Raw genomic sequence first — 13,413 nt, 5'->3', positions numbered from 1 at the left:
ATAAAGGGTCAGTCCTAATGGATTTTGTTAGCTCTCTGGTGCTTTTGTTTCCCTTCATTTGCTATCAGGATGAAATAATGGAGCACAATTTAATACACAAGCCGTGTTTTTTCCTTTTCAGAATGGGTAGCGAAGGTACTTCAGCAAGACAACCTACTGCAAGTACACAATGAGACAAAATATCAAGAGGCTGTCTTCCAAAAACACCCCATTTATTTCAAACTGCTCTTAGCTGAGAGGCTGAACTAAATTTCTGAATTCTAATATTTTCTATTGGTGCTGTTGTACAAAATGTTCTGAACGAGTGGTAGAACTGTAGGTGTTGTTGAATTATGAAATGTCTTCAACAGTTCTTTCAAAACCACAGCATTTTTAGTGGAATGGAGTATTGTGGTGTTTGTTTTGCTTTCCTTTTTTTGGCTTTGCTTTATAATATGTATAAGCGCCATCATGCCCTACGTTCTCTCTGCAGTGAACAACTGAACAGCATGAAACCGTTTTATTTTTGTATTCATACACTGCCTTGGAAGGGTTTAGCCTTAAAATGTGGCATAGCGCTATTTAAAACAAAAGTTCTGTTTGGAAAGAAATCCATGATAGACATACATTGTTTTTCCTGCAGTCAAAAAGCCGCTCCTGCAGACCTCCAGATGCAGACATTCTACTGTGTTCTGATGGCATCAGAACCAACATGGGATGTTGGGGAGGGCAGGAGCAGTCAAGAATCTTTAAGATCCTAAAGTCTGTTGATTCCTGACACACTGAAGATGGGTCTGGGAACTGGTGTACATAATTCTTTTGCACTGTCCACAAGAGAAGGAGGAGAAGTTGCTTTAAAAAAAGGGGGGGGAATCTTTCCTTGCTTGGCCAACAAGCCAACTGTGCTTTGGATCTGGCAGTTGCTCCAATATCTGGAGCCAGTTGCTCCAGAATCCCAGGGTCAAAGTAAATATTAAAAGGAATGTGTATTTCCGGTGAATAAAACATTTTCCTTCTGGTTGATTTCTTCAGAGGTACATGCCCCAGCAATCAGATTTGGGAAGAAAAATTTGGTTTACCTTCCATTGACCAGTCACAACACAAAAAATGCACATAAAAGATGTGGAGGTGAAGAAAAGCATGTGATATGAGAAACAGACCTTCTCCCCCCCTTCCATATACACACCTTAGGAAGCACTGTACATACATGATAAGTAAACTGATTTCATTTCCCTCTTCCCCCCTTCTCTCACACACATCTGCTTATCTACCTGGTAAAATGCCTATGTTTTCTTCAATTTACATAACACAACAATCACAAACATAAGGAATGTTAACCAAAAGATAAGCAATTGACATTACATTTTTCCCAATTCTTCATTTCTGCGCTAGTTTCTGTTTTAGGAATAACAGGGCTCATGGTTAAATAAAGGTGCTGACCAATTTTAGAAGGAAGGAGGAAACATATATTTCCTTCCACATTTCATTTGGGGAGTCGAATCCCTGTTACATATGACAATCAAAATGCCTTCAAAAAGAACAACACGTTTGAGTTCATGTATTGACCTTACCCTTACTGTTCTTCCGCCAATACGTTTAGAATTTTAACTGTAAGAATATTTCTTATTCATCTTAGCCAGAATTCAGTAGGCCAGTGCTGAATCTGTGGCTTTTCAACAGGAATAATTATTCTGGAAACTCATAATTAGGCAAAACCAGAAAAATAAGATCTTTCACCTTGAGAAATTATTTGGGGCAATGCTGGAGAAAAAGCTACAATCATAGTCACAGAAGCTATGAATGTCGGCTGCTCTGCCTGCAGGTATGCTGGTAACCATCAAGAAGGAAACTCCATGTGCTATCTAGCTCTAACAATGCAAAACAAGAAATATCCCAGTTTTGAAGAAGTTAAGTAACACCCGAGTGTAATAATGAGCACATCCGTAATGGTTACTTAGAAGGGAAAAAGATACCAGAGCCATCTCCCTGCCCTGAATGGGGTTACACTCCCCCTAAGGGACAGGGTCCGCAGCCTGGGGTTGCTCCTGGACCCCAGTCTAGCATTGGAAGCCCAGGTGGATTCGGTGGCCAGGGGCGCCTTCCTCCAGCTGCGGAAACTATACCAGCTACGGCCCTACCTGGACGAGCGGAGTCTCATGACAGTTACACATGCACTGGTAACATCCCGTATAGATTACTGCAATGCGCTTTACGTGGGGCTGCCTTTGAAGACGGTCCGGCGACTGCAACTGGTCTAGAATCGAGCGGCACGGCTGGTGAGTGGTGTGGCCGCCAGGGAACATATCAAGCCGATTCTGTATAATTTACACTGGTTACCAGTTGCTGTCCGGGCCCAATTCAAAGTGCTTGTTTTGACATATAAAGCCCTAAATGGCTTGGGCCCTGGATACTTGAAGGACCGCCTCCTTCCATATGAGCCTACCCGGCAGTTAAGATCTATCCAGGGGGCCCTTTTGAAAGAGCCGTCCCTCAAGGAGGTAAGAGGGATGGCTTGTAGACAAAGGGCCTTCTCGGCAGCTGCCCCCAGACTATGGAATGCCCTCCAGACTGAGATTCGTTTGGCGCCGACACTGATGGACATTTCGGCGCCAGGTCAAAACCTTCCTGTTCCAGAAGGCTTTTAATTGAAATAATATTAGCTGTGGGTCTGATGGCAATTTTATATATATTTTAATTGTATTTTAATTGTTACATATCTTTATTGTATTTTAAATGCTGTAAGCCGCCCAGAGACCTTTGGGTAGTGTGGGCGGCATATAAATTAAATAAATAAATAAATAAATAAATAAATAAATAAATAAATAAATAAATAAATAAATAAATAAATAAATAGATAGATAGATAGATAGATAGATAGATAGATAGATAGATAGATAGATAGATAGATAGATTGATTGATTGATTGATTGATTGATTGATTGATTGATTGATTAATAATCACCTCCTTCTGGGTCAGGTTACTTGTTATGCATGTTCTTGCTCCACCATCAATGATACAACCCTAGGCATGTCTTCTCAGACCTAAGTCCCACTGAGTTCATTTATAGGAAAGTGACTATAGAAGTGTAACCCCATCCTTGGTCTACTCTGGCAGGCAATGACTTTCTAGCATCTCACTAAAAGAGAACTGCTGGATCATTCCGTGGCTTAAACATCTGGCTGTGGAGCCAGAGGTTGGGAGTTTGATTTCCCACCATGCCTCCTTGAGAGAGGCTGGACTCAATGATCCATAAGGTTCCTTCCAGCTTTGCAGGTGAGATGATGAAGATGGTGATGATCTTTCCCATCCCTTGCACCTTTTAGCTGCGGTCAGTTGAACTCACGTGTCACTTAGGCCGCTGGGAGGGACCACAGAGAATTAAGGGTAGAAGGCAAGGTGAAATTCAATTAAGGAGCAAAAGACCAGCATAAGAGGGGGGAGGGGGAAAGGAAATGGGATCAAGAGTCTTGCGGTCCTGCCAGTGGCCTCTTGCTTCTGAATTGCACACACAACGGCTTGTTCTTTGTGCTGTTCCTTTCTCCACGGCACTTCTGCACAAGAGACTCTTCCAAGCCTCTTTGATAAGTAGGCATCTGTGTTGTTTTCGACAGATGATCTCCACCCTGTGTGACTCGAAGCCAGAGATTGCTGGGGTAAACACGGAGCACGTTGGTCAAGAAGATTCTACCGTCCTGTCTTTTATTTGGCATACGCTGTGATGTATGGCTGCCCACTTCAACATAGGTGATCCATCAAAGTTTACGCCTATTAAAACTTGTTAGTCTTCAAGGTGCCGTGCTTGAGGTATCTCTGCCATGGGTATAGGCTTGATGACACAGAAACTCCACTTAAAGTACGTAGAATAATTTCCCGCATCAGGGAAATCAGATTAGATGATTAAGGTTAGATGACTAAAATGTGGTGCTGAAGGAGAGTTTTGTGGATACCCTGGACTGCCAGAAATATGAACAAGTGAATCCTAGATCAAGTGAAGCCTCAACTATCTCTGAAAGAAAAACTATTGAAACAGAGGATGTCCTACTTTGGGCACATCATGGGAAGGCAGAATTCTCTGGAGAAGACAATAATGGTGGGAAAAGTTGAAGGCAGCAGGAATAGAGGAAGGCCAAGTAAAAGATGGATTGACTCCCAAAAAAAACACCACAGGTTTGAGTCTACAAGAGCTGAGCCAGGCAGCTGAGGACAGGACGTTTTCGAGATCACTCATTCACAGGGTTGTCATAAGTCGGAGGCGACTGATGGAGAATTCTAGGGAACTCAGAAGCCAGCATATTTTGCTAATCTATAGCTGATCCTAAAGATTAATAATAGTGGACCTCTAGGATTCTGGACTGAATCTATGCATCAGCATAGCCCTTTAGAAGCTACTGTGGATGCTACAATGGATAAAATCTTGTTGCTTAGCTTTGTAAGTTGCAGTAGAGTAGACCCACTGAATCAGTGAGTAATGACTTATTTTAGCAATTCCATTGCGTTTACTCTAGATGCAACTTACTATGCTAAAGTAAGTCACAACTAGAGTTGGCCAATTTGATGGAACTTATGCTTCAGTGGGCCTACTCTAGTGTGACTTACTACACTAAGCAACAGGGGTTTGGCTGATGTGTGATATTCCAGGGAAACAGCTGGAAGAGGAGTGATCAGAGCAGTCAGTCCTCAGAGTATCAGTCTATATCATATGGAGACAACAGGAATTGAAACATTCATGTGACCCTAGGTATCTAGCATAAAAATAACCCTTCAGGAAATTACTCTTGCAATGTTTACTCTTCAGCAATATAATCTGCTTTCTTACATTTTTTACCCAACAGTCAGATCTGCAAAAGAAGCTGCCGTGTATGCTTTAATGATTAATTGTGCATCTAACTTTTAACATGCTTTTACAATCAGATGTCTTTTGTCACTTGAGGGAGCAGTGCTTCAAGATACAGGATCAGTGTCTTGTCTAGTTTTGCCCCCCCCCCGCCAACCACTCTTGCCTCTGTAAGCTTTTTTTGCTGCAAAATGTTATTGCTCCTTTTTTCGCTTCCAGTGGGTAACGAATGAGAGGTCTCCTCGGCTCATTTTGGGCTCGTAGCTTTCCAAAGGTGACCGATTCATTCAAAAACAGGAGAGAAATAAACTTGAAGTTTAAGAAAATAAGGAAAGCCCCAAATGACAGATCCATCTGAGATCCATTTAAAGGTTTTGAATGTGACCCTGACTTTGAATCCCTCGGTTTTTCGACCATGTTTCGTAGGGCTGAATTTGAGTCACTGACTTTCCCCAGACACTCCAGCTGGTACCAACAGCTTGCAAACGCAGGTAAATACACTTCCTGCAAGACTTTTTTCCCCCACCTTTCATCAGTGCTGAAACAGAATAACACCGTTATTTCTTCTGAAAAATCAAGGCAGTAAAGTGGTGCTCCAGGCTCTGATGTGCTCTCCAGGGAGAGCCAGTTGTGTCGCTGTAATAACCTGCTGTCTCTAAAGCAGAGCTGATTTATACAGCTCTCGGAGAGCCCAAGTTAAACTCTGCTTTATTGTGGCTTCCAGGCTGCCAGGACAACCTTTTGGCCACTAGGAGGGTGCCAAAAATCGGTTGCAAGGGATGGTCCTCCCCTCTGGCTGCTTCTTTGGACTCCGGAGTCTGCCCTGAAGGTGGTGTCGAGAGTCAGCTGAATCACCTGGTGGGAAAGTATGTGCCTTTTCCCTTTCCAGCTGCTTTCCAGAAGCCAAACAGCAGAAGGAACGGCTCCTGTTGGCTTCACATGAAAAGGAGCATGGCAGCAGCAGAACATCCTCTGGATCTCGGGCTCCCTTCCGCACAAAAAAATAACAGCATGGTGGCATCTTCTGATCGCTAACGGGATCTAGCCTCTCTCCTCTCTAGAGATGGATTTCCAAGGAAATCACACCCTTGGCATCAACAGGTCAGCCCCAAATATCTCTGAGATGGGACGAAACTTCTCCTACACTGGTAAGTACATCGAATGAGGAGGTGCTGGAATATTAGCAAGTGTATAAAGGTCTCTCTTCGGATTATGCCTTTCCTAGATCTGGAGGCGCAAAGGGGATAAGAGGTAGGATAAAACTGAGCATGCTTGGCTGCTTCGGCATAAAGATCCTTGTATTCTTCCTTATTTTGAGTATTGACTTTCCATGTAGATTCTCTCTGAAATTTCTTTAATTGCAGAGGCAAGTCTCAAGAGCATGATGGTGGCTTTTCTTTATGCATGTCCTTATGGAGATATAGCTCTTCAAAGGGAATTGGCCAGCCAAAGCTGCTGTACAGAGGAATATATGCCTCCACGGGAATGACAGCTGGTAGTTTGTACAGTTCTGTAACTAGGTTGTGCAGAGATGTGTGATCCTATGAGTGTATATTACTACAGTTCTGCCACCAAGACAGGACTATAGGGCTGGGATCCTATATGCAGCAAAAGGTAGTTAGCCCTATCATGGAGTTAGTGGAGCAATGTGCATTACTATCCAAACAATTTATTTTATTTATTTTAATTTTATTTATTTATTAGATTTATATACCACCCATCTAGAACGTGTTTACTCTGGGCGGTTTACATAAAATATAAAAATAAACTAAGACAAAGCAACCCCGATGCTCTGTAGCAATAGTACCTCCAGCGTCTCACACTGAGGTTTATGCCTTTTTACAAAATGTTTATGCCACTCACACCTATACATGTGAATTTTCTTTTAATGGGAGCACCATAGACACGATGCAATTTTCTTACATTGTAAAGCAACACCAAAGGGGATTGTTTAAGGAGTAAGTCTGTGCTCTTAAGCCTTTTCCAGAGGGTCATTATTTTTTTCATACAACTGTTGCACTTATGCAAAAAAAGGAAAAGTGCATAAATGTTTTGAGTTCTGCTGGTGCTAAGTGCCTTCTGAAAGAATCAAACCAACAGGCATGTGGATCCACTGTTCGTGGAATTGGCCGTGGGAAGACATTTGCGATAATAATAACGTGCTTGTTCCAGTTGGCAAATACCTTACAGGTTTTGGTGGGAATTAGCTTCAACCAGCACAGCTAATGAGTGGGGTGGTGGAAACTGTGTTCCAGGAACATCTAGAAATCCACACATTTCTCCATTGTAGGGAATGGCTACTTATGGAGCAAATAAATAAGTTGGTGCAATGGTGATATTAGTTGGTGATATATTAGGGTAAGGGACGTGGTGGCGCTGCGGGCTAAACCGCAGAAGCCTGTGCTGCAGGGTCAGAAGACCAGCAGTCATAAGATCGAATCCACACGACGGAGTGAGCGCCCGTCGCTTGTCCCAGCTCCCGCCAACCTAGCGGTTTGAAAGCATGCAAATGCGAGTAGATAAATAGGGACTACCTCGGTGGGAAGGTAACAGCGTTCCATGTCTAAGTCGCACTGGCCACGTGACCACGGAAGATTGTCTTCGGACAAAACGCTGGCTCTATGGCTTGGAAACGGGGATGAGCACCGCCCCCTAGAGTCGAACACGACTGGACAAAAATTGTCAAGGGCAACCTTTATCTTTATATTAGGGTATGAATCGGGAGGTCCCGTGGTTTAATATATTCATTAGGCCCAGGATCGGGTTCCTTCCACAATTTGGGAGAAGCCAACTCTTTGATAGCTCAGTGGTTTAGGTATCTGGGTGCGGAGCCAGAAGTTGGGCGTCCAATTCCCCACATTGCCTCCTAGACAGGGGTTGGACTTGTAATCCATAGGGTCCCTTTGTGGCAAGGATGACAGGCAAATAATGGCCTGAATCCTTTGGCCGCTTTATGCCAAGAGTTAGTGTAATGGTGTCAACTGTGGCACCAAATTGCTGCTAGTTAGTGAGTTGCCAATTCCATTCCTAAAGGTAAAGGTTCCCCTTGACAGTTTTTGTCCAGTCGTGTTCGACCCTAGGGGGCGGCGCTGATCCCGCTCTTCAAGCCATAGAGCCAGCGTTTTGTCCGAAGACAATCTTCCGTGGTCACATGGCCAGTGTGATTTAGACACAGAACGCTGTTTACCTTCCCACCGAGATGGTACCTACTTATCTACTCGCATTTGCATGCTTTCGAACCGCTAGGTTGGCGGGAGCTGGGACAAGCGACGGGCGCTCACTCCGTCGCGTGGATTCAATCTTACGACTGCTTGGTCTTCTGACCCTGCAGCACAGGCTTCTGCGGTTTAGCCCACAGCGCCACCACATCCCTCAATTCCATTCCTAGTCACATGTAAATCACATGACTTGGCCTATGGCACGGAATACAAACAGCAACACTTTAAGTAGCAGCATTTTGTCACCACAGTTGACGCCTTCACACTTATATCATCAGAAATCCATAATAGGATTCAGGGAAAAGTTGAGTTTGGTGAATTCAGTTTTAAGTATTATTAGGACACAGCCTGAAGCACTGCAAGAGTGAAAGCAGAAAATCTAAAAAGAGTACTCCTCTTGAAATGTAAACAATAATTTTTAAACAGCATCCAAAATCATCCACCATATCTGGTTACCTTGTGGCATGCACTCCAGGGCTAAAACCATTCTTAAAATCCTTCCTGCTGTCTTAAAGAATCCCTGTTTTTTATAAATGTTCCCAGACAGGTAGCCGCCTTGAAGCACGAACCTAATAATCAAGATGGTCCGGGGGCATCAGAGCTGAACCTGGATTAGCTGAAACTGTGCTGAATCTTAAAACACTCCCGACCTGGGAGTAGTGGAAATTGCTTGGAACTACACTTCCCAGGACTGACTTTCGGCCAATATTGCGTGGTTGTGTCTCTGGGTTCAAGTGTGTTTGAATTTCCTGCAACTCAACTCCTCCCTCACACAGCACTAAGGTAGCTCTTCTGCCAGCAGATTGCTGAGATCAGGTGGCAGAAGAGGTTTCTAGCATCAGAAAGGGATTTCTGGGGGTTGAAGAGGCATCCACGCCATCTTAATACTCTCTAGCTAATGGATCTATGGTTAGGATTATACTGCCTGTGTCAGCAGGAGAAAAACAATACAGTGGTGCCTCGCATAGCGAAGGTTAATCCGTTCCGGATTAACCTTCGCTATAGCGAAACATTGCTGAACGGGACAGGGAAAGCCATTGGAACGCATTAAACATCGTTCCAAAACGATGCGTTCCAAAAGGCTCCTTTACTCACCGTTCAGCGAGGTTTCCTATGGCCGGCAGCCATTTTCGCGCCCTCGTTAAGTGAGAGGAGGGCGCGAAAACGCTGCACGTGGCCATTACGAAGCTTCCAGCGGCCATTTTGTCCGCCGAACAGCTGATCGTCGGGGCTTCGTTTTGTGAAGATCGGTAAGCGAAACGCTTACCGATCTTCGCAAAGCGATTTTCGGCCATAGGGGCCATCGTTGTGCGATCGCATTAGCGATCCAAAAAAAGGATCGCTATGCGATTTCTTCGTTATACGGTGCGCTCGTTAAGCGAGGCACCACTGTAATACCTGGATTTACTGAAAATTTGTCCTGTATCCAAAGTTGCCCTTAATCAATGTATGAAAATCATTCAATGGCTGAAATCCTGTTGTGCTGTTACACAGAATGCATAACCTTTGGAGTTGAATTGTCTCAAGTTAGGAAATCTCAGCAGACGTTATCTGCTGCATGCTGAGTCACGTGACTCTTGGCCTCCAAAAGTTATGCTTTTTGTGTAGCACCGTAACAGGATCTCAAGTCCCCGGGTTTGTTCTCTTTGCTCTCTCATTATCTCTTTCTCCCTTCCTTTGGGTAGCTGATGACCTGAGCCCCTTCACCTATTCTACCTTTATCATGCCCATCCTCTTTGGCATCATTTGTCTCGTGGGCATCGTTGGCAACAGCCTCGTGATCTGCACCGTCTTTAAGAAGTCCACTCCCACCAGCAGCGTCCCTGACATCTTCATCGTTAATCTCTCCATGGTGGACTTGCTCTTCCTCCTGGGCATGCCCTTCCTCATCCATCAGTTGCTAGGCAACAGGGCCTGGCAGTTTGGGGAGACTATGTGCACCATCATCACCGCCTTGGATGCCAACAGCCAGTTCACCAGCACCTACATCCTCACTGCCATGTCGATAGACCGTTATCTGGCCACCGTGTATCCGTTCACTTCCGCTCGTTTCCGGAAGCCCCCCGTCGCCGTCTTTACCATCTGTGCGCTCTGGGGTCTTTCCTTCCTCAGCATCACTCCGGTGTGGATGTACGCCCAACTCATTCCCCTGCCAGGGGGGCTTCTGGGCTGCGGGATTCGCCTGCCTGATCCCCAGCGAGACATCTACTGGTATACCCTCTACCAATTCTTCTTGGCTTTCGCCATCCCTTTCACCCTCATCACGGTGGCCTACCGGCGGATCCTGCTGAGGATGGCCAGGTCCTCGCAAGCATTGACCGGACAGCGATGCAACAGCTTCCGGACCAAAAAGGTCACACGGGTTGCCATCGCCATCTGCCTGGCCTTCTTCATCTGCTGGGCCCCCTTCCACACCCTGCAGCTGGTCCAGCTGGCCATGCACCAACCCACCTTGCCTTTCTACTATGCCTACAACGTGGCTATCAGCTTGGGTTACGCAAACAGCTGCCTGAACCCTTTCATTTACATCTTTCTTGGGCGGAACGTCTGCAGGAGGATTGTCGTCTCCGTCCGGCCAGCTGACGTCAGAGACGACCTCTCTCAGAACCGGATCAAAAGTGCTCGCGGGGAACAGAGCGAATCTGGACAGCCTCTGTTGCACTTGGTCTCTGTCTCCGCCAGGTGAAGCTGGCAAAGGGCTGAGCCCGCCATGCCTGCTTCCTGCAGCTGTTCATGGTCTTTCTATGTTCTCCGTGCTCTCCTGAAGCTGTTGACTGGAGTCATGTGAGTTTTAACCACAGAGGATACAAGGGCTTCTTTCTCCACGTAGCACATATATTACAAAATTCACTGCCGCATAATATGACAATTGCAACCATTCTGGAAGGTTCTAAAGGGGAAGTAGACAAAGTCGTGGAGACGGTTGTTCTCACAAATACTTCTAATCATGATTTCTGCATCCTTCCTCCAGTAGAAGAATGGTAAATCTCTCCATGCCAGTTGTGGGAAAACAACAACAAGGGAGCCGTTGCATTTCTGTCCCACCGATGATCTTGTAAAAGGTGTCCAGAACAAAATACTCTGTGTTTAGAAAAGATGCTTTTTTGGAACTGCCTAGCCAGTGGCCACAGAATATTCTGACAATTATAGTCCCCCCCAAAAAAGGTCTGAGGATGTTCTCTTAAATATGCCTTTAATCTGATTCTCTTCTTAGTCCCTCTGGTTGTCTAACCTCTCCTGGAAGGAGTTTGGAAGAACAAAAAGCGGGAACAGAGCCCTTACACACAAAGGAAGCCCCCGATAAGCCCAAACAAGAAAAAGAGACTTTAAACTGCATCGAGCTGAAGAAAGATGTCACCTCAGGTATGAACAAAGCTGTAGATTGTTTATTGCTCTCCGTAAAATACGTAAGAATCCAAATGGTTCTCAGGCAATAATTTTATTGTACAAATAGTGGCAAATGTTCAGAAATTCACACTGAGTTGTAATAAGATAAGTGAAATGGAATATTGATTTGGTCTCGATTCCTTGCTGTTAAATTGCATCAGAGCCTAAATTCAGTTATTAACTTCTAATCAACCAGATCCAGAGTGATGTTTTGAACAGACTGATGGCTCAGGACTTGAGAGATCTGGGTTCAAAGGCTGCAGGGGGGGAGGGGGTTGGCACTGGTAAACCACACCTTACATGTCCCATTTATCTTTAAAACTCTATTAAGGTTGCTATAAGATAAAGGTTCCCCTTGATATTTAGTCCAGTTGTGTCCGACTCTAGGGCACGGTGCTCATCCCCGTCTCCAAGCCGTAGAGCCAACGTTTTGTCCGAAGACAGTTTCCATGGTCACGTGGCCAGCGCGACTAGACACGGAACGCTGTGACCTTCCCACCGAGGTGGTACCTATTTATCTACTCACATTTGCATGCTTTCGAACTGCTAGGTTGGCGAGGAGATGGGACAAAACGACGGGAGCTCACTCCATCACGTGGATTCGATCTTACGACTGCTGGTCTTCTGACCCTGCAGCACAGAGGCTTCTGCGGTTTAACCCACAGCGCCACCACGTTGATGTAGGTTGATGTAATATGACAGCACTTAATCACACAGAATAGAGCCACTGGAATGAATCCTATTGTGTTTTTCTTCACATGCAAGAGAAAAAACAGAAGTCACTGTAGTTAATTGTGAATACGGATGTGAGACCAGCATCTTGTCCATTGGCAGCTACAGCTTCCACCGTTTCTCTGGTACCTGTGTAGAAACCCAGTATGTCACTGCCTGCAGAGTGAAAGGGAATTTGATAAGTCAGTCTAAATTTCATTGGCTGGTTAGATCTATTCTAGTATATAAATTTCATTGATTCTGAAGTCAGCTTTATTGATTCTGTTGGTCTACTCCACTTGAGATTAAAGTTGGGATGAGGGTGAAAGGATTACAATTTGGACCACTTGTGGATCTACGTATATGGTGTGATCTGTTTCCCAGTGATCACACAACACATGGGGATATGCACTGTAACCTAACCCAATCAGTGCCCAGGCTTTTTCTGGCAGATGGAAGGGTTACTTTAAGAGAGATCACGTCAGTTAAAGCGACCCTTTCTCGTGTGGTCAGATGCGCACATGTACGGCTGTTTGATCTCACCTTAACATGGGATTGAAGTCCAGTCTATAACTACAGAAGCCTCTCTTCACTGCAGCCAAAATCTTCCTTGTTTCACTAAAGAGAAAAGCCCCAAGGAATCTACAATGTTCTTGAGAGCATATACTGTTAAGTACTTGTAGGCAAATGAAAAGGTAGGTGGGAAAGTATTTCACAAATGAAGCCGCCTAGAAAGCTTTCTGTGAAAAAGAAAAGTTTCATTACAGAATGTGTGATTCATCAATCATTTGAGACTCTTGTTTGAAATTATTTACCTCTGTTGGACCATGTCTCTGTATGCCAGCATTGATTTTATGATAAACTGATGTGACGAAAAAGGAATAGATAGTACAACTTCTGCATTTCCACTTTTGACTTTGTATTGATTGTGGCTGTTAACTTGTGCATCACTGGGCTGTGTGCTTACAAATACCCGAATAAAGCGAATGTTGTTTACATTTCACTTTTTTTAAGAAATGGGTTTTGAGTGAGGGTGTACTCCTATGTTCCAAAAGAACCCCAATTATGTTGAATTGGCGGTTATTTATAAATTCCAGTTCACATGACGCACATGTAACAGCAATTCACTTGTCCAGTCAGATTGTTTTCCCCCTCTTCACCAGCATGGCCTTTTCTAAATGATTGTATCAAGTCAGCCCTTATCAATTTATCCCATGGGAATGCCGCTGTCGGTGTATTTGGTTCTAATCGGGTTCTTGGGTGTCATGCATGGCCACTGCACG

The 13,413-nt window shown here is 44.6% G+C and overlaps 1 protein-coding gene across 1 annotated transcript; it reads left to right on the top strand.

Moving 5' to 3' along the window:
- The first annotated feature begins 2,927 nt into the window (after positions 1-2,927).
- Positions 2,928-13,123, top strand: LOC110082226 (melanin-concentrating hormone receptor 1). The gene is made up of 2 exons (XM_020799611.3): positions 2,928-5,962; positions 9,718-13,123. The coding sequence occupies exons 1-2, from the start codon at positions 5,878-5,880 to the stop codon at positions 10,716-10,718; spliced, it is 1,086 nt and encodes a 361-aa protein (XP_020655270.3). The 5' UTR covers positions 2,928-5,877; the 3' UTR covers positions 10,719-13,123.
- Positions 13,124-13,413: the final 290 nt, after the last annotated feature.

Source organism: Pogona vitticeps, chromosome 13 (genome assembly GCF_051106095.1).
Source record: "Pogona vitticeps strain Pit_001003342236 chromosome 13, PviZW2.1, whole genome shotgun sequence".
Taxonomy (NCBI): domain Eukaryota; kingdom Metazoa; phylum Chordata; class Lepidosauria; order Squamata; family Agamidae; genus Pogona; species Pogona vitticeps.
The sequence above is the reverse complement of the archived record's forward strand: the minus strand, read 5'-3'. Positions and strand labels throughout refer to the sequence as shown.